The following is a 21,529-nucleotide window of genomic DNA, read 5'->3' as shown; positions in this document are numbered from 1 at the left end:
ATCTTAAGGAAGGTGCAAGAAAACTTTTACAGTCACTATTTCAGAGAAGCACACGAGAGGAGTGTTGCTTGAAGCACGAAGTGGCTTAAAGATGCCTCTCAGTCTAAGCTCTAATGTTGCTGTTTTGAGTTACTGTTCCTCAATTTTTCTCATGCACTTTGTTGACTTTGGGAAGATACTTATCACAACTCATAATCAGAGATAAATCTTTCAACAAAATATCTCAAAACCAGCACCATATATGCAATTGACAGACTTACCCAACGAGGTTCTTGATGATATCTTCCATGATATTCATTCACTCATCAATGTCCCTCCTGAAATCAGATTTCATTGGTACAAGCACTTGAAATGCTCGGTGGTATTGCGGATTCTCCAACTGACTGAAATGAAGAGGATAAAAACCAATGAGCTATGCTATTACATCAATTTTGATTCGAAAGGACCACAGGTGAAAAATAAAAGCGTCCTTCTTTTCAATTTTGAAGATGTTTTGCCCAATATCAATGGATTAACCGTGTATGTGTTGCCGTATGCACAAGTATGGCCAGGTTCAGAGATGTGTATTAGCTTTTGGAGGCTGTACTTGTTTACGTTTCCATTCTGTGTTGATAGTTGGAACCACTTTAATGGGAATGAATTACGGCTTTCCGATGTATCATCGTTGAAACCAGCTTGGCCATTTCTTTCAGACTTGCATCATGGAATTATTCAGTCATTGATTGAAGAGAATAATCTTCGAGATTATGCAAGGAGTATCTTCAAGGAAATGCGAAATGTATATCTACACTTGTCAGTCGACTCATTAATGCGGATTTCAAAGTTTGAGCAGGATATCAACCCAACTTGTTTGAATATCAAAATCTTGCCCGATGATCCCCAAACAATCATTCGCAAATTGTGTGGTCGTAAATTTTCAAACTTGGAAGAGTTTCTGCTTGAATATATGGGACCCAACAGCCATGTTGATGTCGAAGCTATACTAAGTATCTTTGATATTGACAAAATAAAGCGATTGTCATTGCATATCGCACTTTTAAATGTTGTTGAACTTATCTGGAGACTAAAGTCTCGTCGACATGAGTCGTTTACGTTGACTACATCTGTGTTGTCTTATGGGAAAACTGGACTGTGTACCTCTTCAAACATCGAGGCCCTGTTGAAAGGCAAATTCAACAAGTTTGTGGTGTACACCATGGACGAACCAAGCAGTGTGCCACAACCGCGAGTTTCACAAACATGGTATGTCCTTGGGCAGTATCAGCAGAGGAAAATCCACCGAAGCTACTACTAATAGATGACGGTCCCATTTTGTTTTAGTACTGTAGCTTGAATTATTGTAAATGAGTGGATATCTATAACACATGTAAGCGCAGGCTACATCTGTAAATCTATGGACATCCTCCTATTCTTTTAACTTTCCTATATCTTACTATATAGTAATATATAAGCATTGGTAATACCTGAACTCAACACTTCATCATCTTTAATTGGCTTCACAATGGTATCATCGATTTCCCACCATTGATTATTTTCAAAATCAAAAGTGTCACTGGTATAATGCCCAGCATCGGCACTTGAGCCATGATGATAAACAACCGAAGTCAATTGATACTGATTAGATGAGGACTTAGATGTAGATTGCTCTTGTGATAGTATTTCGCTAGGTATTGTCAATGTATGATCATATGATATATTTTTGGCTAATTTTTCAATGGCATTTTCTTGATCTTTCGAATAACTGAAACGTTTCAAATGGATGATTAAAACTTGAGGCAATTTCTCAATAAAGGTTTGCTTTTTAACTTCAACTTCTTTGTTATTGTTGCTCTTGTATGAAATCGTTTCCAATTCATTCAAATGTATAAATGCCTCTTCTATTGAATTTGAATTTGAAATGTCGAGTTGGACGTGTTGGAAAGGGTCTAATGTGATTGATTTTTGGAAACTTGATGATGATGATGATGCTTTGGGGATGGTTATTACTGATTTAAACTCTCCACCGAAAATCATATTCAATGGAGTTGGATCAACTTCGATTTTGGTGATGTTTTTCTTTTTGGTGCCAACTTCATTCCATGCATCTTCGTCGTCGTCTTGTTCTGTCTCTTCGTCATCCTTCTTTATCCTCTTGATGCAGGTTTTCACATTATATTTAAACTTGGCAACATCGTCTCGTGTATACGATTGAATCAACAGATCCACTTGCGGGGTATTTAATTTTTTCAAAGCGCCAATCATTTCCTCATTCAATGCATCGAGATAATACCCCAAAAACTCTTCGGCATCTTCTTGTTGTCCCCATCGCAAATGTTGAAAGTTTTTATGTTTGGATAACGCTGCGTAAAATGGTTCAATTGACACTGGTAATTTGTTATCACTAGGTTTAAATTCATTGAAAAGCTTGATGGTGGCGTCAATTAATGGGTTTGTAGATGCGCCTAAATCGCCAATTGATTTAGTTTCAATAAGTTTGAGTAATTTGTTGAATGGCTTGCAATAGAGTAAGGATTGCAAGATGGAATTCATAAAACAAATGTTTCCCGTGTTTGTTAATCCTTTTGGTTTGATGTTGAACACGGGGAAGTTGTTTGATAATGAGTAATTGCTATCAAACATAACTTTGAGTAGTAATATTCCCAATGGGTGTGCAGATTCCGAATCAATATCAAAAATATCAGGTGTAGATGGCTTCGATTTGATTGGAGTAGCAGTGCCTGTTGCTACTGGTTTGGTAGCTTTTGGTTTGGTGATTTTCTTTACTGGTGGGGCACTAGATTGTAAAATTGAGGCCCAGTTTGTGCTTGGTTGCGACTGTGTTTGTATAGGTTGTGGTTCATCTTTTGTATCTCTTATATCCTTACCGTTGGTGATGTATTCTTCGGTGGTGTTTATGTTGAAAACTTTGGTGTAGTTAGGACAAAGAGTCACCTTCTTTTCTTTAACTATTTTGTCTTCCAATGTGTTCAGCCTGTCAATATCGTTTATCTTTCTATTCTCCTCCGTTATGGGAAATATATTGTTGAAATTCAGTCTTGTTTCATTTATGTACAAGGGAAATTTAGCTTCCGTCTTTTTAGGCACCTTGTGTCCATTAAGTGTAGGTGCATGAACAATGTGATCCTTGTCTAATTCATCTTTAATACTAGCCTCTTTATCAGTTGGTGGTTGCACCTCCGGAGATGAAGGCTTTGATAGCGTCTTTGGGGTATCAGCTTTTTCCTCGCTCTTGTTTGCCGAGTCATTTGCATCCACAGAAGGAGTTGGGGTGTGAGTCTCCTGTTGTGATGAGAGAGGTGGTTGCAGTGGAGGATGCAGAGGTGGATTCAGATGTGCTTGTGACTGAATATGTGGATGCGAGTTTGGTGGTGGTGGTGCTACAGGAATGGGCATCTGTGGGGTATGGTGATGTGACTGTAGAGGAGCTGGTGGTTGTGGGGAAAAAGCTGGTGGAATCATGTAAGCTGCTGCTGCTGCTGGTGGAGGAGGTGGCGCTTGCTGATGATGGTGATGTGGTGGTTGTGGTTGTGATGGCGGCGGCTGTTGTGTTTGCAGGTATACATCTTGAGGGTATGGTACATACATATACATGGGATTCATCACTGGGTAAGTAAAGTTGCCATATTGCATATAGAATTGTTGTTGTTGTTGCTGCTGCTGCTGCTGCTGCTGTTGTGGCGTAAGCTGATGTTGCATTGGTGGTGGCATATATGGCTTATTCATCTGCGGTGGAAATGAAGGTTGTTGAGGATAGTGATAAGCTGGGTAATTTCGAGGCGAAAAGCTTGCTGCATCTCCACGGAACCGCAGGCGATGTCCTCCTGCTCCTCCTCCATTAGATGTAGTGTTTGACCTTGTAGATGTGGACTGTGAAGATGACGATGGGGTTGACATTAAAATGAGACAAATGCAGGGTTTATGACGGGGAGGTGGTAAGCTAGTTGAATCTAAAGTGTTATGGACAGATTAATACATGAAAATATCTTCTAAAAAAAGGGTATTGACAATATTGGAGTGGGTGGGTGTATCGTAGTCCAATGATTTATTTTAGATGAAATGAAAAAAAGAAACCGGCGATACAAAATTGTAATTGTATATGTATAAGTTTATCAAAGGGAATCAAAAGTGTATTAAGTATGAATGTAAGTCGATAGGTATACCTTGTTTTAGGTTTATCTATTAGGATTAGTAATATACAAATGGGATCTGTTTCTATTCTCTGGATTCAAATTAGAAAAATTTTCGTTTTCGTTGGTGAGAGAGAAAAAATATGAGAAAAGAAATTTTCTTTTTTTGATTTTGATTGACAGAGAGACAAAGTACTAAGAGACAGATAGATTATGGAATTAACCAATTACCAAACAAAGTTATACTAAATACCATTTCATAATATCAATAGGATTATACTCATACGTAATATTATTAATAGTTTTAAAGAGAAAAGACCACACGTAGAGTAATTGCTTACTTATTTGTATACGACTGGATATTGTTTTTAGATGCGGAAATTAGCCGCCAATATCAACCAAGGCTTACACCACTGACATTAGTAGAGTAAAAGCGACCACATTGCTCTTATCTGGAAGCTCTTGAACCATAAAGCTCTTCCTAAGGGCCTCTGAAACTAGGTGAATTTACAAGGGCAATTGCCTCATAAACGGATATACTATGAAGCTCTCTGTTGCTCGTTAGGGCTAGAATGTCCCGGACACCATCGTAATTCTCTAGTCCGATCTGTATTGTGATAGTGCCATTACATACAATCTGTCTCTCTCTTTGAAAACAGAAAGCTACATCGTATTAAACATTCCTTTCGGGGCAGCAACACCTCCATGGACCTCTCTCTCTCTCGGTCGCTCGTTCTCTCTCTCTCTCTCTCTCGCTCCGTCGATTCATCGACGCATCTGAAAAATCAACAAAACAAATCGAATACAGAACTCACACCCCATCAGTTTAAACCATGGATTGGCTACTGGAACTACCCAGTACTTTGCAAACAAAGATCACTGCTGTAACACAGCAAAATCCTGATTCGCAGCAGGTGTTTTCAGAATTGTACGAATTTTTAACTGATGTCAAACGAAGAAAAATTGGTGATGCTGCTGCTAGTACAGAGAATGGGTATGAAGAGTTAACTCCATCATCTTCGATTCATCCTGAATCTATCATATTTGAAATACAACAGGTGTCATTCTCCTCGCCCATACGTAAACGAATGAACCTTACATTTCATCTTATTGAACAAAATGGTGAGCCATTACCAGTGATGTCCATTGTCAACCCAGCCAATAACTCGCCAGAACTATCATTCATAAATCTAAAACATGCCATTAGATTATGTGTTGTTTTACCTGTATTGGGTAATTCAACAAATTCACAGAAAAAGGGTATTGCATTGTTGTGTTTCTGGATCCATGATCAATACTATACTGATTCAAACATATCTAAAGATCCCATTATATGTCAATTGAATTTGGATATGGTTAGGAAACAAATGATCAAAAACGGGAAATTACCAGCTGATTTTGAGTCTCAATTTGATTTATCACCATATAAAAACGATGTGATTTTGAACCCGATACAAGAACGTATTGTTGACTATTTGAAACGACAATTTCAATTGGTGGGGATAAATTTGGTCAATTACTTACCCTGTTCTGGTATTTTCAAAAACAAATATATTGTAAATGAAGATACAGCAGTGGCATTGACTAGTGATAACAATATCAATCCAAGAATAATCATGGTTGAATGTCACAAGGGAGCCAGAGATGGTAATTTAATCTTTTTGGAACAAAATGAGTATAACCCAGCCCACCTAATTTTTGCGTTTAAAAAGCCAATCTTGGTGTTTAAATTGTCCAAAGTTGTACGTGCTAGTTATACAAGTATCACCAAGCATACCTTTAGCTTAAATGTGGTTGTTCTTAATGATAGGGATGAAGAACGACCACTTGAGTTTAGTATGATTGATCAAGCTTATTTTCAGATTATTGACAACTTTATCAGACTTCATGGGATTAGTGATGATTCGTATAATGATGTCAATAGGGAGAAAACAGAAGGAAAGGGAGATGAAGCTGCTGCTGCTGTGGAAGTTGCTGATGACGACGATGACGAAGAGGATGCCGATTTCGATGGTAATGATGAGGGGAGCGATGTTGCAGAAGAGTATGATAGCGCAGCTGAAGGCTCATCCGAGGGAGAGGGTGAGGGTGAGGGTGAGGGTGAGGGTGAGGGTGAGCGCGAAGACGAAGGGGACGACGTCTTCACCCGATCCAAAGAAGAGTAAAGTTTTTACCGTTCAATAAATAATTTCTCTTAAATGTACTACTTATAAGGCTGGCTGTATTTATCAAACAATCTAAAGAACCTTCCTTTATCCTTAGCAGTAAACAATCTCAGTTCTTGATCTTCGAAATTTACCAAATCTTGCTTCCTTTCTCTTTGTTCTCTTAACGCAGCCAATCTTCTATTCAATAACTCTCTATTAGTTTCAATTTGTGGATCCAAGATGAAGTAATAAAGTGACCCAGTCAATGTCATCATTGTACCGTATCCAATTAATTTTTGAGTTAATTTTGGTGGGGCTCCACTGAGACCGGTTTGGAAGAGCCTAATGGCTGCTCCTGAAGCTAAGCTGAATGCGAATCCTCCTGCAGTTGGCATTGGGTGGTGTGTAGTTGTGTATATGGATTGTGTTTGGTGAGGTTGATGATTTTTTTTTTTTCTGCTCCAAATTCTCATTGGTCTAAACTTTTTTTTCTTCAGTGTAGAGAACAGACGGGGGTAGAGAGAAGAGTAGGACATGGAGACATGTGTGTACAGTAGGAGTATATATGTGCTGGACGTGGATTTTGGGGGGGTTGGAGTAGTATAGGTGAGGTGATTATGGGGTCATGGAAGTGGCACTTGAGTCAGTAGCTGTACAATACTCCTAAGAGAATCCGAAATCGAACCGTTTAAGGTTACTCTCCGAGGAAGCTCTTCCTATCGCCTTTGCCGCAAACTGCAACCCAACTGGATGGTGTAAAATATTTCTCTCTAGCGGAGTCGACTGCCTAATTGGGAAATCGAAACAATGTTTGCTTGGATTTATGACCACCTCACACAATCCAAGGTATTCTCCTTGATGGCTCAATGTATACAGCCCTTCAGTCGTATAAAGATTTGGTGTTATTTTGCAATTTGGCGGGGTTTTCTTCAAGCGCTAATTTTGAAAAATTGTGGCTGGCATTTTCCTCCAAACTTTTCTTCCTCAGCCATGATCAACTTCCTCAAGGGACATCCAACAAGGACTATTGTTCCTGTCAAGGAGATTGCAAATGCATACAACAGGGTGCTACTCGACAGCGACTACCTTTCCTATGACACTGATCCTGAAAATCAACATCCATTAGCTTATGGTACTGATCCTGGTAACTTGGACGTTAGGAAGACAATTGCCAACTGGGTCAATGACAAATACAAAGTCAAGTCAACACGCGCCGATTTGATCAATTTAACTGCCGGTGCATCTTATGGAGTCGCCAATATTTTGGCATCTACGACTACTCCACAACTTACGAAAAAGGCATTTGTTGTTACGCCAACATACTTTTTAATCAACAATGTGTTTGTTGATGCTGGGTTGGGAGATGATTTGATAGCGATAAATGAAACTTCACTGGGTGAGTATGATCTTGACTTGGCGAAACTTGAATCTGAATTACAGATACATGGTGAAACTGGTGTTGATAACATCATCAAGGATCCTCGAGGTGAACGCAAAATCTACCAATTTGTAGTGTACCTTGTTCCTGCATTTTCCAACCCCGGTGGAGTAACCTACTCCTTGAAGACGAGGGAGAAGTTGCTACAACTAGCAAGACAGTATGACATGTTACTCATTAGTGATGATGTTTATGAGTTTTTAGATTACTCGTCAACTGGTATCCCCGCACCAGTACTGAAGATTAACCAAATTGATCAAGCTACAGTAACCAACAAGTATGGAAACTACATTTCCAATGCTACATTTTCAAAGATTATTGCTCCTGGGTTACGTGTTGGCTGGCAAGAGTCAGCAACGCCACACATAGTTCAACAATTGAGTATCACTGGTGCTAATAAATCTGGAGGTACACCTTCACAATTGTCAACACTTGTCGTTGCTGATTTGATAGAGTCGGGGAAATTAGATTCCATCATTGTCAATTTCAAATCAGTTTATGCTAAAAGAGCCAAAGTGTTGAAGGAGAGTATTGAAAAGTATTTACCTGCTGGAACAGAAGTTTATGGGGGTAATGGAGGATATTTCCTTTGGGTAAAGTTACCACAACACATCAACAATCGTGCTGTGATTGAAAATTTGCCTACGAGGGGGGTGATTATCCCTTCTGGAGAAGCATTTGAAGTGCTTGGCCAACAGAATAGACAACATTGGGGAGACCATTGTGTTAGATTGAGTATCAGTTACTTGACCTCGGAGGAGATTGAAAAGGGAGTCAAGATATGGGGAGAAACTATAGCAGAACTAGGATAGGTAGTTAGTAACATAGTCTCTAAAACAGTGGCTCCTTTAATACAATCAGCGTAGATCTTGGTGTATATTGTTTGTTGTAATCTCATGTGTAATCGAGGTTAGGCGAAAACGTTATCATCAGGGTATATAGGAGCTCTCTTGTGGGAAAGAAACATACCATTTTGCTAAAGAAGAAAGTGTTAACGGAAGAGGGAAAAATTTTTCACGCCTTTGATGAGAAATTTATATCAGTGTCGTGTTTGAGTTGCGACATAGAGGTGATAATATGAGATCTCTTTGAGTTGCAACACATCACCATGAAGTGATAATATGGAACGTCTTTTGCAAGTGTCCCACACCGATTGATCTTCTATGCACTCCGTTCGTAGATCGTTGATGTATCTAAATCTCTTTTTCCCATATCAAACTTTTCCCTTTTCCCGGTTTTGCAACATCGTCTCCAACATGATTCGTGATTGGGCTATAACCTACCAGAGTCTACAACTTTCAGGTCTTTCAACACTCTCCTACATCTTTGATTTCACATTCTACTCAACAATATTAATCGTTTCAGCAGTATTAGGAAGAATGGTTCCACCAATTTATCATGAATTTCTGATATTTGATATTAGTTTACGCTACACATTCCTACCACAAGCAACAGTCCCAGTTTGGTTATTGATTCTCATTTCAGCGGGTATACCAATCCTCCAATTCCTATTATTTGCCATCTTTTTCACTTCATTATCGATAAAGCGGCGATTATGGGATTTTTTTGCTGGTTGTTTATGTCTTCTTGGTGCTCAAGCAACACAGATTTGGGCAGTGTCATTATTGAAAAATATAACTGGTCTTCCTCGTCCAGATATGATTGAGCGGTGTGAACCAATGGTGCAGAATATCCCCATTACACAATTGTCAAATGTTGCAATATGTACACAACCAAATTGGAATGTGGTGATGGAAGGGTTCAGATCGTTTCCTAGTGGACATGCACCAACGGTATTCTGTGGCATGATTATCACTTCATTGAACATGGCGGCGAAATTGCAAACTTTCGACAGGAGGAATAACTCATTCAAGGTGTTTTTGACAATTGCTCCATTATTGGGCGCTGCATTTGTTGCCGGGACTAGAGTCAGTGATAATCGTCATTTTTTGCGAGATGTGATTGCTGGATCCATATTGGGTACCTTTGTTGGTGCTTCGTTTTATCATCAGTATCATCCAAGTGTTTTCCACTTGACTAGTAGAGGAAGAGCATTTCCTCCGAGACGATTTGGAATCTCAAGATTTTTTAAAAATGTGGGTGGGTTCTGGCGTGTTGATGATGATGAGATACGTACAATTGAGAATAATGAAGCGGAAAGACGTCTTCAGGAAAGTGGTCAGGGTGCACAGGTGAAAACGTTGGCGGATAATATCAAGTTTGTAAATATGTTGTAGTTACAATATCTTTCTTGTTCTTCTTCTAGCTTGCTTGATTTTATCTGTAGTTTGCTCCACTTCTTCGTTGAATTTATCCAATATGGCATTTTGCTCTTCCACTTCGGTGCTGATAGTCTCCCCAATTTGCCTCTGTCGAGCAATAATCTTTCTTAACTCTTCCAACTCTTGATCCTGAGATTGATGAATCTGCACTTGATGTTGTAAAAGCTCCTGATTGTTCAATGGGAGTGTGTCTTCTGTCTCCTTGGTTTCGCCTCCCAATACACGTGAAAAAGTGCTCTGCTGTTGTGGCATCAACATTTCATCAATCTTTGATTGTAATTGGCTAATCATATCTCTTCTTCTTTGCGATTCTGCCTTGTCCTCAGTCGCACTAGACGTGATCAAGTCAGTTATCGATGGTTGTATGGTCTTTCTAATCTGTTCCTTCAATTTAATCACATTTAATCCTCTCTTTGACAAATCAAAAAGATCACTCTTCACCCTTCGATACAATTCATGCCAATTCTCATTATTCACCTGTGGTCGATCTTGAAATTTAAAGTTTTTTGGCAATTGTAAAAAACTGATAAATTCCCGTTCATTTTGCAACGACCGGTCATTAATCATTCCATTTAGGAACTCAGCGAGCGCCGTTTTCCTCTCTTCAATCACATTGTACTTGTTTAACCAGTTGATTCGTTTGCCTGGTAACGTGTATGGGAAATCCTTGTGGTTGATGCCCAAGTCGTGGCATAAACTGTCAACTAGTTGCTCGAAATCTGAGTACCGTTTCTTGATAGAGTAGGATCGTAGTGGTAGTTTTATATCGATTTGGTAGTACGTCGATCCATCGATATCTATTTCTGTGGGTATTCTAATTGACATTTGGTGAGTGGGGAGTTATGAGAGGGTTATTTTTCCGTCAATTTTGAAAGGCAAAGATAAACGGGAAAGATTTTAGACGACACCATAAGAGATATGACAAGGAAACGCTTACAGGTATAACTACGTTGGTGAATGCTGGACACTGAGGCGGCGAAGGCTAGTTTAACCCATAGTGCTATAAAGTGGTAAAGGTGAAAGCCGTCTCCTCCTCACCACTGCATACAAGGCAGTTCAGTAAGACAATGCTCTCGAGGACCTCTGTCACTCCTCCTCGTCGGTTAGATGATCTTCTTCCTGTGTGCTGTGTGCTGTGTGCTGTGTGCTGTGTGCTGTGCACTCATATGTAATTACTTGGGTATGTTTTTGTCATCAAAATTTTAAAATTGCTGCGAACTGTAATAGTATTGCTCTACCTACCATGTCGAAATACCAATCAATAGAATCGGATACAAATGGGAACAGTGGCAGGGAGGAAGTGGCTACGCAAGAGGAGCGTGAGCACTTGCATAGAAACAACCCTGACCCAGTTAGTCCCAGCCGCGTGCCAGAAGAAGATCGGCTTTCTTCAGACATGGAAACGCAAGCGTTGTTAGACCCAGACGATCCAATTGTATCGCCTTTGAACTTGGACAAGATAAAATTACTCAAGTATGTACAGTTGATTCTCATCATTGTCAATGTTGTGTTATTCATTGTGTTGCTATTGAGTGACTTTTTCCCCATTCCGGGATTCAACAACAGAGGCAAATCTTTTTTACAAATTGACTTGGTTTTGATAAGTTTGTTGATTAATGGATTGAATAATGTGTCGTTTGTTGTTCCTGCTTATTATGAGCGTATTGGTGGGTACATTGTCCTGGGGTTGTTGCTTATTGATTTCATTTTGGTGATTGCTATTCCTGAAACGAGACATGAACAAGGATTTTTGGGTAGTTTTTTGATCTTATGGACTGCCGTTACTTCATTGCTTAACTCGCTTATCGATTATTGGGTGGAAGAGGCTAAGCATTATCAAGAGATTAGATATACTGGACGTATTGAGAAACGGAAAACGGTTCGTGAGTTGTTTGTGATTTTTGTCAAGACTTTGTTTGAATTGTTTATATTGTGGGTGGTTTGGTGTATTAGTTTAACCATTTGGTTACGTTGCTTTGATACGCATGAAAAGCCGTGGGGTCAATTGGTTCCGGTGAATAATAACCAATTTAGAGTACATTTAGCTTGCTTTGGTGATGTTCATGATAAGAAATCTGATCAGCCAATAGTCTTGGTTGAAGGAGGTCAAATGACGTCTAGTGAGGTATTTCAAGAATGGATTGAAGAGTTGCATCATTTGGATAAAGTTGAGAGATATTGCGTTTGGGATAGACCTGGGTATGGCTTTTCAGATTCTGCTCCTCCGCCACAAAGTATTGGCATTGTTGTTGATTACCTTTCAGAAGCATTAGAATCACAAGGTATTGAAGGTCCATTTGCCGTGGTTGGATTTGATATTGGTGGGTTATACGCTCGTTTATTTGCCAGCAGACATCGAGCTAAAATCCACTCGGTCCTCTTTGTTGACTCCTGGCCAGCTGATTTATTAAAAAAGTGGCCATTTAGTGGATCTGGTAAAAAGAATGAATCTACAAAAGTGTTTAAACATTCATTGGAGGTGATGGATAACATAACTGGGCTCAAGTTATGGCTAAAAGGGTTTATCTCTCCCTTGGGTATCATCCCCAGCTTCCATTGGTTTTTCCACCCAATGAAGTTTTCCAGTAAAAGCCGAGTGTTTGGTAGAGACATGTATTACCAATCCAAATACATTCGTGCTAGATGTCAAGAACAATTAATTTCAGGAATCTTGTCCTATAATGAGATTAGAGAAGCAGATATCAATGAGTTGCAAGTTGGGGTCATTTCTTCCGATTTCATGATTAAAAAGTCGTTGAACTGGGGCAAATGGCAAAGAGAATTGACCAAGTTGAGTTCAAGGACTGCTGAATGGGTTATAGCTGAGAATAGTGATCATTTTATTTGGCGTAGTTCAAAGGGAAGAAAAGAGTTGCAGCAATTGTTGTTGCGTTTGATTGGAGAGCAGCAATATTGAACCTAGTGTGTACTCCTATTTCGTGTAACTTGAAACAAAAAAAAAATTTCTCTCTCTGTTGTTGAAAGAAAAAGTGGTGCTCTCTATTATTTTATTTCCTAATTTGAGATCTCAATCAAACACGGGTTAATCTTATCCACGGTGATCAGCTTAGAGATTGTCCCCTCACTACTGCTATGCCAGAGAGTTCATCAATCTTGACAAGAGAAAACACTCAACTATTATCAGCTACAAAATCGGGTGATAATTTAAACTCATCATCAGGATCAAGTAGCCCTCCTTCACCAGTTTCTGTTGAACCAAGTGTGACTCAGTTGCATCGTCCTCAGGAACCACAGCAACAGCAATCACAGCAGTCACAGCAATCACAGCAACCACAGCAACCACTGCAACTGCAACTGCAACTGCAACTGCAACTGCAACAACAGCAACCACAGCAACCAGTGCGGCTGTCACAACCTATGCAACTGGCTCCGCCTCAAAGACAACGAGCAAAACTGCATCAACAACCCCTGGTTTCAAGAAGGCCTTCGTTTGGTTTACATTTTTTGAGTAGTTTTGGTATGAGGTCACAGCATTCAGAAACGTCGAGTCCGCATCAGACACAATCAGCGCCACCACAACAAGCAAGAGGAATCTCACCTACATCCTCAGCACAGCCAAACACAACTTCAAACTCATCCTCAGCACAGCCAAACACAACTTCAAACACAACTTTAAACACAGCGTCAAACTCCTCTCCAAACAGAGCCTCCAACTCCTCCCCAGCACAGCCACCTGCTCGTCTTCTACTGCAAAATACAACGCTATTGATGTCAAATAGTCCCACATTGGGTAACTTGAATAGCTATGTCGACGAGGATATAAACGATGCAAATGTCACCACTTTTCATGATACACTTGAAGAGCCTCTTGAAGAGAGACCAGAGCCACAGCCAACTACGACAGCTGTATCAACATCATCGATAAATCTTGTATCTAGTGAGCCTAATCTGTCGTCACAAGATGCAAAAGTTCCCGAAGAGAAGGATAAAGATGGCACTTATTCAGTGCGGTTGACACCGCTAATTGATCACTCGTCGTCCTCCAGTGGGTTATATTTCTCCCCTATTATACGTAAAATCAAGCCAGGAGCAAAAGTTTCTATTGGCCGGTATACTGAAAAGAATAAGGCTGCTGCACATGCAGCCCAGGGGTCATCGGCACCAATAGTATTCAAATCCAAGGTTGTTTCCCGTACGCATGCATTATTAGATTGCAATGAAGAAGGGCAGTGGTTTCTCAAAGATTGCAAATCGTCACTGGGTACATTTTTGAATCATATACGACTTTCACCAGCGTCACAGGAAAGTTCATTAATGCCGGTAATTGATGGAGATATTATTCAATTGGGTATGGATTATCGTGGCGGAACAGAGGAAGTCTACCGATGTGTTAAAATGAGGTGTGAGTTTAACAAGAGTTGGCAACGGAAAGTGAATCAATTTAATTTGGAAATCCACAAGAAGTTTAGAAACTTGAGTGTTAGTGATCCAAATATACTAGCCAATGGAGCTGCAACTTCTTCAGATAACAGTGAATGTGCCATTTGTCTAATGAAGGTGGAGCCATGCCAAGCGCTATTTATAAGTCCTTGCTCTCATGCATGGCATTACAAGTGCATCAGGCCGATCATCATCAAGAGTTATCCACAGTTTTATTGTCCTAATTGTAGAACAATGTGTGATTTGGAGACTGATTTGGAAGATGAAGATGAATAGAGGAAACAGGAATAAATTGGGTTAATAAGTTACCTCTTTGGGTAGATATATTTTTGGAAACGTACGTAGGATTAAATTGGGTTAATATGTTACCTCTTTTGATAATACGTAGTTTACCCATTTGGGTTAATACATTATTTGATAATAAGATATTTTCTAATAGGCTTCATCACGGTTTTTTTATCTACAAAGGTCTTTCTAAACAGCTTTTTTGTTGATTATTATAAAATTATTAAGAACTATAAAAAATACACGTATTTCAGTTACTTACAACAACAAAGCAGCAGCACCAACCAAAGCAGCACCGACTTGCAATTTACCGGCACCGGCTTCGTATGAAGAGACAGCAGCGGATGATGATTCAGCAGCAACAGTTGACTTGGATTCAGCAGCAGATGAAGCTGGAGCAGATGATTCAGCAGCAACAGTTGACTTGGATTCAGCAGCTGATGAAGCTGGAGCAGATGAAGCTGGAGCAGAAGATGGAGCTTCGGTGGTTGACAATGGGCAGTAGGTGGTGTAGATGGTGTCAACGTCAGTGACAGTGGTCAAACCGGTGGTGACTGGAACTTCAGTACATTTGTTTTCTTCACATGAAGTGATGGTAACAACGGTGGTGGCGATGTCAGTGACAGTTGAGTTGTATGAAGCGACGGCTGAACCAGCAACGGCGGACAAGATAGCGACTTTTGAGTATTGCATTGTAGATAGATAGATTAAGCGAGTGTAAGGTTTAATGAAGAAAAAAAGAAAAAGAAAAGAGAAGTAAAAATATTTCTTAGCAGGGGGGAATGTTGAGCTTAATTTATATTCTTTTGATGGCAAAGGGAAAGGGAAAAAAAATTTTCTTCTAAGAATAACAAATGTTACTGGGAAGAATGTCCATTGCTGCGCAGTTAAGCCATTTCTGTGTATCTCATTTTTTTTAGTCATACAGAAATTACTTTTTGCCGCCTTAATAGCCTCGAGATTTTGTGATATGTTCCTATTGTTTAGTGCTTGGTGAAGACACTACCCTATGCATTGTAATGTGTTTATGTACAGTACGTGGTAGTGTAAGGTGCACAATGTTTTCTATTTTGGGAAATGAGATAGCCCAATCTGGAAAGTGAAGTATTCTTTTTTTTTTTTTAGCAACTGAAGAAAATAAACAAACAAATAAACACAATAGGACATTCACTCGAATTTTTGAAAAAAAAGAAATTCTAACAATCTCTCATGCCATTCGTGTTTCGTATTAGTCACACACACTTTTGTTTTCCCCCTATTGAAAGAATGGTTATTATACTCTCGCTACAGAAAAAAAAGCTTATTGTTAAAGGAAGAGCATCGATTACCAAATAAGGTAATGTTGGGATGACTTTTACAGTTGTTGGGATAAGTTTTACAGTTGTTGACCCCCCCCCCCTTCTCACCTACCCTGCCTTTCCTCTTCCCTAGATTATTTTCTTTGCTTTCAGTTTTTCCGTCTTACAAATTGCATAAATTTTATTCGTACTTCGGGGGTCCAAAATAAAACCTTTTTCTTTTCTTTTGTTTGTTTTGTTTTTTTTTTCTTGGTTGGTCGTGTGGGTGGTAAAAAATTGCTTTGGTCGTGTGTACAGAAAAAGAAACGACTGATCGAAAAAAAAAAAAAAAATTTGCTGGACGCAAAGTTCGTATTCGGTCTAGACGAAAAACAATGAGTGGGGCAACGGAGAGAACCCCACCGAAATTGAAACAGTGTAGCCTCATTCCAGTTCCTGGGTATCTCTGCTTGCTGGTGCCGCTCTTGCCGCTCTTAGCACTTGCTTACTGAGTAACTCCGCTTTATCCATGTGAAAATCTGGGCAGACAACTTTGTGGCACCTTTTAAACCAGCCTAGATTCCCCTAATAGATAGACTTCGCAGCAAGGTCAAAAGAACGATCTGATGAGGAACCTCTTGGCATCCACCTCTCATGTTTATCCGATAAGGGAGCAGGAGCAGCGCTGCTGGTTTAGGCTTGTTCATTGTCTACATGGTTATCCAAAAGTAGTAATTCAAAAATGTACATTGAACAATAGAGGACAAGAGGAGAGATTTGTTTATTGTTTCTTGGTTTTACTCAGCATGGCGTGATTACGAATTTTGATGCTCTCACAGACACGCAATAGCAATAGTTTGCTTCCCCCCTTACACCACACTGCATCATTGACTCTGTGTAAGATTAGTGGGCTCCTTTCTGTAGCAGTGTTGATGCAACCATTCCGTCATCGTACAAAAAAAAGAACATTTTGTTTTGAAAATAGCGCGTCATTGTGTTTTTTTGTTTACTCGTTTGGATCAAAATGTAAACAAATGTAGGTTGCAGAGTGGGATACTGCTACACGTAGTGAGTATGTCTTAATACTGGGAGTGCTTTGTTGAAACCCTCGCGCGATGAACCTCAAAACTTGTGACACAAGCAAAATACGATCAATCGCGATCCTACGCGATTATTGTGTTGTCACCAACAAGAGGTTGCACTTCCTGTAGACGCGGTGGTTTTGCGTCATGTGCATCAGCAGCAATTGCTGCTGCTGCGATTGCAATATGGTGTCATTTGGATTATCGTCTAGCAAGGAAATCAGGGAGGTCACTGTTGACCACGATGCGTCAGCTACAACCAATGGGCTCTATAGGGATGAAGGAGAGCGGTATGTTGAACCTAGTAGACACTCTCGAGTAGTTACCACTCTATCTTTGTACTGTTAAGCTTTTCTTTTTTTTTGCGCTAAATTTGATGCAATATTCAACTTTGCAGATTTTGCAACCATTACATTTGATTTTGATCTTGCGATTTAGTCCTCATGTGTGAAAATTGGAGGAGAAATTGATACAGGTATACAAAGGGTACCATGTGATACCTTAAGAGTCAACCATCATCACTTTATAGCTCAATAGTGTGGCAAAAATCTGGGTATGTCAGAATTCGTTGTTGGAATATTTTTTTTGGTGTCAAGATTTTTGTCATGAGGTGATAAAGGTGCAGTACTACAAATGAGTTACGTTACATTAATCACGAGAATCTAGCTTTAAACACCTTATGAAGGAACAATTCTCTAGTGCTTTCTAATACAAGTGACCGCCAACTCATGCTAGTACTCTTGCTTTTGTTGACATGATTCGGGTGGTGAAACTTCTCGTGTATCAAGTATTTCCTGAACATCTCCTCCATCATCACAAGTGCATTCACATTAACTCACATTTTATAACTTAACTAAACCGGCAAAAAGCGTTTATTCCTTTCCAAGACCGTCGTGCTAAATCTTCGTCCTTCGTATATTATCGTTGAGAGCTCCTTGTCATATGAACACGCTTTCTCATAACATTGGACAGGTTGTCAAAACGCTTCCGGCTTCTAGATACAACACACGTGAGGGGACACACAGTGCCGAGGGGACACCGAGGTAGATTTAAACACGATAACAGCCGAGTTTCAGCCATTTTAACACCGAGGTTGGGAGATTTAAACACGAGAATAAGCAGATTAACACCGAGAGGAGGAGAAAAGGAGACACTCGAGAGGAGAGACACAGTGGGTTGAGTACTAAGGAGGGATAACACATTATAGTGATTTCTGAAATAAAAGACAGAACTACAGAGGAGTAACTAGACACAGATGACTAGCTTTCAACTCTAGTAGCATCGTATATCATATTTAAATCTGAAGGAGACATTAGAGTACTACGTTTACTGTATATAGTACTTCATTTCAGGCCACACTTGAAATTATGCGACATCCAAAAATGTGACATTGATAGCAAAAATTCTCTAATCGAAAATATTTGCAACTAAATATTCATACAATTGACTGCATCTTTTTTTTATCCAGTACTCAAGCAGCTTTGTAGAGGGACCTTTGGTTAGGCTGAGATTTTGATGCTTTACGATATATACAGTGGAAGGGTAATGTTTCAAAAAACATTATCTTCTTAACAACAGCTTTTTTTTTTTGCCTAAGTTTTTTTTTTAAACTGGGTTGTTTTTTTTAGTCTCTAATATTGTAAAGAGCCCTTTACTTTCGTATAATTTCATTACAATATAGTCTTGAAATAAGACACCGAAGTATTAGGTGTTGTGAATTATGTAGAATTAACTTAGAAAACTAGACAAGAAACTATAATCCATTACACTTTTCGATATATACGAATTATGCACTATGATATCATTTGTTTCAGTTTGATCTCATCTGAACAATACAATACATTACACAAAGAACATTTTCGGCAACAAACAATTACACCAAAACTGCTTTATATGAAGGAAAATGACACGAAACGACTCTTTCTTAGTCTTCAAGTTGCCTGTTCCTGTGCAGAGAGCGATTTGAATTATGTAATAAAAGTACTGTATAATTTACCAATGAAAAAAAGAAACGTCATAGCTTTAAGCACTTTGGTTGAGATCATAGGCAACACAGAATTGAGGTAATAGCTACTACTACGAAAAGCAACAGTTGCTGTTATCTCCTTTTCAACAAATCTGAACAAAGATGGGAAAAGAAACGGAAACAGATAAACGAACTGAATACACGAAAGGTCTGCATATTGCGTTGTGTCATTTGTTGTTAGACGCGACACTGAATTAAAAGGGTTTACACCCCGAGAATACCTTTTCCCGTCTTAGTCGTATTGGAGGTCATAGGTTCAACTACGACCTCCACAACAAGGCCGTACGTCTCTCTGTTCCCTCAGGACTATGTAAAAACTACAAAGAGTAAGATTGGGGCCAAAATATCGGCCGTAAAAATCGTTTACGTGTCATATATCCGTCAATCTTAGAAGTAAACAAACTGAGTTAACCTGTAATTATGAGACAACAATCACAGGGGGGGAAAGGACACAGCTAGTTCTAAGCGGAAGATTAAAAACGAAAGAATAAGCTTTGAAGTTGGCCCGCCTTTTCTTCTGTTAGAAATCGGAGGAATTAAATTTTTGACGTTATAATACAAAATTTGTACTATTCCTCCGAAAAACTAAATGGAACCAGATGCGAGGCACAGCTACGCATTTCTTTTACACCCCCGTCTTCTCTCTCTCTGTTCTTTCTCTCCTTTTGTGTTTGACTTGGTTTCATAAAAAAAAAAAGAAATTTAAAACCGAATTGGGAAATCGATGATTCTTGTTATCATAGAGTTATAAATAGTCCAAAGTCACTTAGGCCAACACATCTTCTTCTTTTATCAACAAACTACAAACTACAACCTTCAACTATGGACGCTGACTCATATTACTCCTACGATAACGTTGTCCCATCTTTCCGTCTTGACGGTAGATTAGCCATTTTGACAGGTGGTTCAGGTGGATTGGCCGCTGTTGTTGCCAGAGCTTTACTTGCAAAAGGAGCTGATGTTGCTCTTATTGATATGAATTTGGAAAGAACTCAACAAGCAGCTAAAGATGTTTTACTTTGGGGTGAAAAGGAGATGAAGGGGAAGAATGAATCCCCTATTGGACAAGTATCAGCTTGGTCTTGCAACATTGGAGATGCAGAAGCGGTTGAATTAACATTCAAAGCAATCAATGACCACCACAACAACACAGCAAGTTTGTTAATCAATTCGGCTGGGTACGCAGAAAATTACCCAGCCGAAGAATATCCATCTACCAATGCCCAACAATTGATTCAAGTCAACTCATTGGGAGCGTTCTACGTCTCCCAATCTTTTGCCAGGGCACTCATTGGAGCCAATAAAAAAGGATCAATTATCCTTATTGGCTCAATGAGTGGCCTGATAGTGAATGACCCACAGCCCCAGGCCATATACAATATGTCCAAAGCTGGGGTTATCCATTTGGCGAGGTCTTTGGCTTGTGAGTGGGCAAAATATGGTATCAGAGTCAATACATTATCACCAGGTTATATTCTTACTCCATTGACAAGAAATGTGATTGCTGGTCATGCTGATATGAAAGCTGAATGGGAAAACAAGATTCCAATGAAGAGAATGGCTGAACCAAAAGAATTTGTTGGTACTATTTTATATTTGGCTTCTGAATCTGCTTCTTCTTATACAACTGGTCATAATTTGGTTGTTGATGGTGGTTATGAATGTTGGTAAAAGATAGCTTTTAGTTTTCTTCTTTTATAGTTTGATTTTTTTAGAAATATAATATCTTTTGTTATTTAAGTCGTCTTCTTATGCTTCTTCGTAGAAAGATAGATAGTCTTTGTCATTTAATCGTCCTCTTTTCGTAGTTAAGCTAGTTACAATAAAACGGTTTATCTCTCGTATTTTGGCCCGATTAGGCAAAATATATATTGCGTTTAGCGCATAAAGTAAAAAAAAACGAAATCCCGCTTGTTTGTGGGGAAAATATAAATACGGAAACCACTTTCCCAAAAACAAACAGACTCTCTCTTTTTCCCCAAGCCATGTCTGTCATTATCAGGCCAATTGAGACCAAAGACAAGCAACAATGGTTGAATCTTTGGACTGGTCCAGGAGGGTACATTGAATTTTACAAATCATTAGATAAAATCACACCAGAGATTTCTGAAACTACATTTGCCCGTTTTCTTGATGCTAAGGAACCGGTATACTCATTAGTTGCAATTGATTCAAGCAATCCGGACAAGATTATTGGATTTGCAAACTACTTGACCCATCGTAACACATGGACAATCAATGATGCTTTATATTTGAATGATTTATTTGTTTGTCAAGATAATAGATTAAATGGTGTTGGTAGGAAATTGATTGAAGCGGTTTATGATGAAGCTGATCGGTTGAAATGTGAAAAGTGTTATTGGTCTACTCAGTTTGAGAATCATCGTGCCCAATTGTTGTATACGAAAGTTGGGGTCAAATCTGGGTTCTTACTTTATAGGAGAAAATAAAATTCGTAGCAAAA

The 21,529-nt window shown here is 39.2% G+C and overlaps 12 protein-coding genes across 12 annotated transcripts; 8 read left to right on the top strand and 4 right to left on the bottom strand. All coding sequences in view use genetic code 12, as the record gives it.

Annotated features, from left to right (window-relative positions):
- Positions 1-241: 241 nt before the first annotated feature.
- On the top strand, positions 242-1,294 carry I9W82_001563 (uncharacterized protein; the record flags this gene model as incomplete). The annotated part of the gene is made up of 1 exon (XM_067690322.1): positions 242-1,294. One exon carries the CDS (start codon positions 242-244, stop codon positions 1,292-1,294), a length of 1,053 nt encoding a protein of 350 aa, XP_067548799.1.
- Positions 1,295-1,422: 128 nt separating this feature from the next.
- Positions 1,423-3,894, bottom strand: I9W82_001562 (mRNA-binding ubiquitin-specific protease; the record flags this gene model as incomplete). The annotated part of the gene is made up of 1 exon (XM_067690321.1): positions 1,423-3,894. One exon carries the CDS (start codon positions 3,892-3,894, stop codon positions 1,423-1,425), a length of 2,472 nt encoding a protein of 823 aa, XP_067548798.1.
- A 1,066-nt stretch (positions 3,895-4,960) lies between these two features.
- On the top strand, positions 4,961-6,292 carry I9W82_001561 (uncharacterized protein; the record flags this gene model as incomplete). The annotated part of the gene is made up of 1 exon (XM_067690320.1): positions 4,961-6,292. One exon carries the CDS (start codon positions 4,961-4,963, stop codon positions 6,290-6,292), a length of 1,332 nt encoding a protein of 443 aa, XP_067548797.1.
- Positions 6,293-6,330: 38 nt separating this feature from the next.
- On the bottom strand, positions 6,331-6,669 carry I9W82_001560 (uncharacterized protein; the record flags this gene model as incomplete). Its single annotated transcript, XM_067690319.1, has 1 exon — positions 6,331-6,669. One exon carries the CDS (start codon positions 6,667-6,669, stop codon positions 6,331-6,333), a length of 339 nt encoding a protein of 112 aa, XP_067548796.1.
- Positions 6,670-7,264: 595 nt separating this feature from the next.
- I9W82_001559 (2-aminoadipate transaminase) lies at positions 7,265-8,524 on the top strand (the record flags this gene model as incomplete). Its single annotated transcript, XM_067690317.1, has 1 exon — positions 7,265-8,524. The coding sequence occupies one exon, from the start codon at positions 7,265-7,267 to the stop codon at positions 8,522-8,524; it is 1,260 nt and encodes a 419-aa protein (XP_067548795.1).
- A 444-nt stretch (positions 8,525-8,968) lies between these two features.
- I9W82_001558 (uncharacterized protein) lies at positions 8,969-9,924 on the top strand (the record flags this gene model as incomplete). Its single annotated transcript, XM_067690316.1, has 2 exons — positions 8,969-9,845; positions 9,905-9,924. The coding sequence occupies 2 exons, from the start codon at positions 8,969-8,971 to the stop codon at positions 9,922-9,924; spliced, it is 897 nt and encodes a 298-aa protein (XP_067548794.1).
- Positions 9,925-9,949: 25 nt separating this feature from the next.
- I9W82_001557 (uncharacterized protein) lies at positions 9,950-10,819 on the bottom strand (the record flags this gene model as incomplete). The annotated part of the gene is made up of 1 exon (XM_067690315.1): positions 9,950-10,819. The coding sequence occupies one exon, from the start codon at positions 10,817-10,819 to the stop codon at positions 9,950-9,952; it is 870 nt and encodes a 289-aa protein (XP_067548793.1).
- Positions 10,820-11,237: 418 nt separating this feature from the next.
- Positions 11,238-12,911, top strand: I9W82_001556 (uncharacterized protein; the record flags this gene model as incomplete). Its single annotated transcript, XM_067690314.1, has 1 exon — positions 11,238-12,911. One exon carries the CDS (start codon positions 11,238-11,240, stop codon positions 12,909-12,911), a length of 1,674 nt encoding a protein of 557 aa, XP_067548792.1.
- A 176-nt stretch (positions 12,912-13,087) lies between these two features.
- On the top strand, positions 13,088-14,671 carry I9W82_001555 (ubiquitin-conjugating protein; the record flags this gene model as incomplete). Its single annotated transcript, XM_067690313.1, has 1 exon — positions 13,088-14,671. The coding sequence occupies one exon, from the start codon at positions 13,088-13,090 to the stop codon at positions 14,669-14,671; it is 1,584 nt and encodes a 527-aa protein (XP_067548791.1).
- A 267-nt stretch (positions 14,672-14,938) lies between these two features.
- I9W82_001554 (uncharacterized protein) lies at positions 14,939-15,373 on the bottom strand (the record flags this gene model as incomplete). The annotated part of the gene is made up of 1 exon (XM_067690312.1): positions 14,939-15,373. The coding sequence occupies one exon, from the start codon at positions 15,371-15,373 to the stop codon at positions 14,939-14,941; it is 435 nt and encodes a 144-aa protein (XP_067548790.1).
- Positions 15,374-19,887: 4,514 nt separating this feature from the next.
- Positions 19,888-20,736, top strand: ARD (Ardp; the record flags this gene model as incomplete). Its single annotated transcript, XM_067690311.1, has 1 exon — positions 19,888-20,736. The coding sequence occupies one exon, from the start codon at positions 19,888-19,890 to the stop codon at positions 20,734-20,736; it is 849 nt and encodes a 282-aa protein (XP_067548789.1).
- A 314-nt stretch (positions 20,737-21,050) lies between these two features.
- HPA2 (D-amino-acid N-acetyltransferase) lies at positions 21,051-21,515 on the top strand (the record flags this gene model as incomplete). The annotated part of the gene is made up of 1 exon (XM_067690310.1): positions 21,051-21,515. The coding sequence occupies one exon, from the start codon at positions 21,051-21,053 to the stop codon at positions 21,513-21,515; it is 465 nt and encodes a 154-aa protein (XP_067548788.1).
- Positions 21,516-21,529: the final 14 nt, after the last annotated feature.

This window comes from Candida metapsilosis, assembly GCF_017655625.1.
Source record: "Candida metapsilosis strain BP57 chromosome Unknown scaffold2, whole genome shotgun sequence".
Lineage (NCBI taxonomy): Eukaryota > Fungi > Ascomycota > Pichiomycetes > Serinales > Debaryomycetaceae > Lodderomyces > Lodderomyces metapsilosis.
This window is presented reverse-complemented; position numbering and strand designations above follow the sequence as displayed.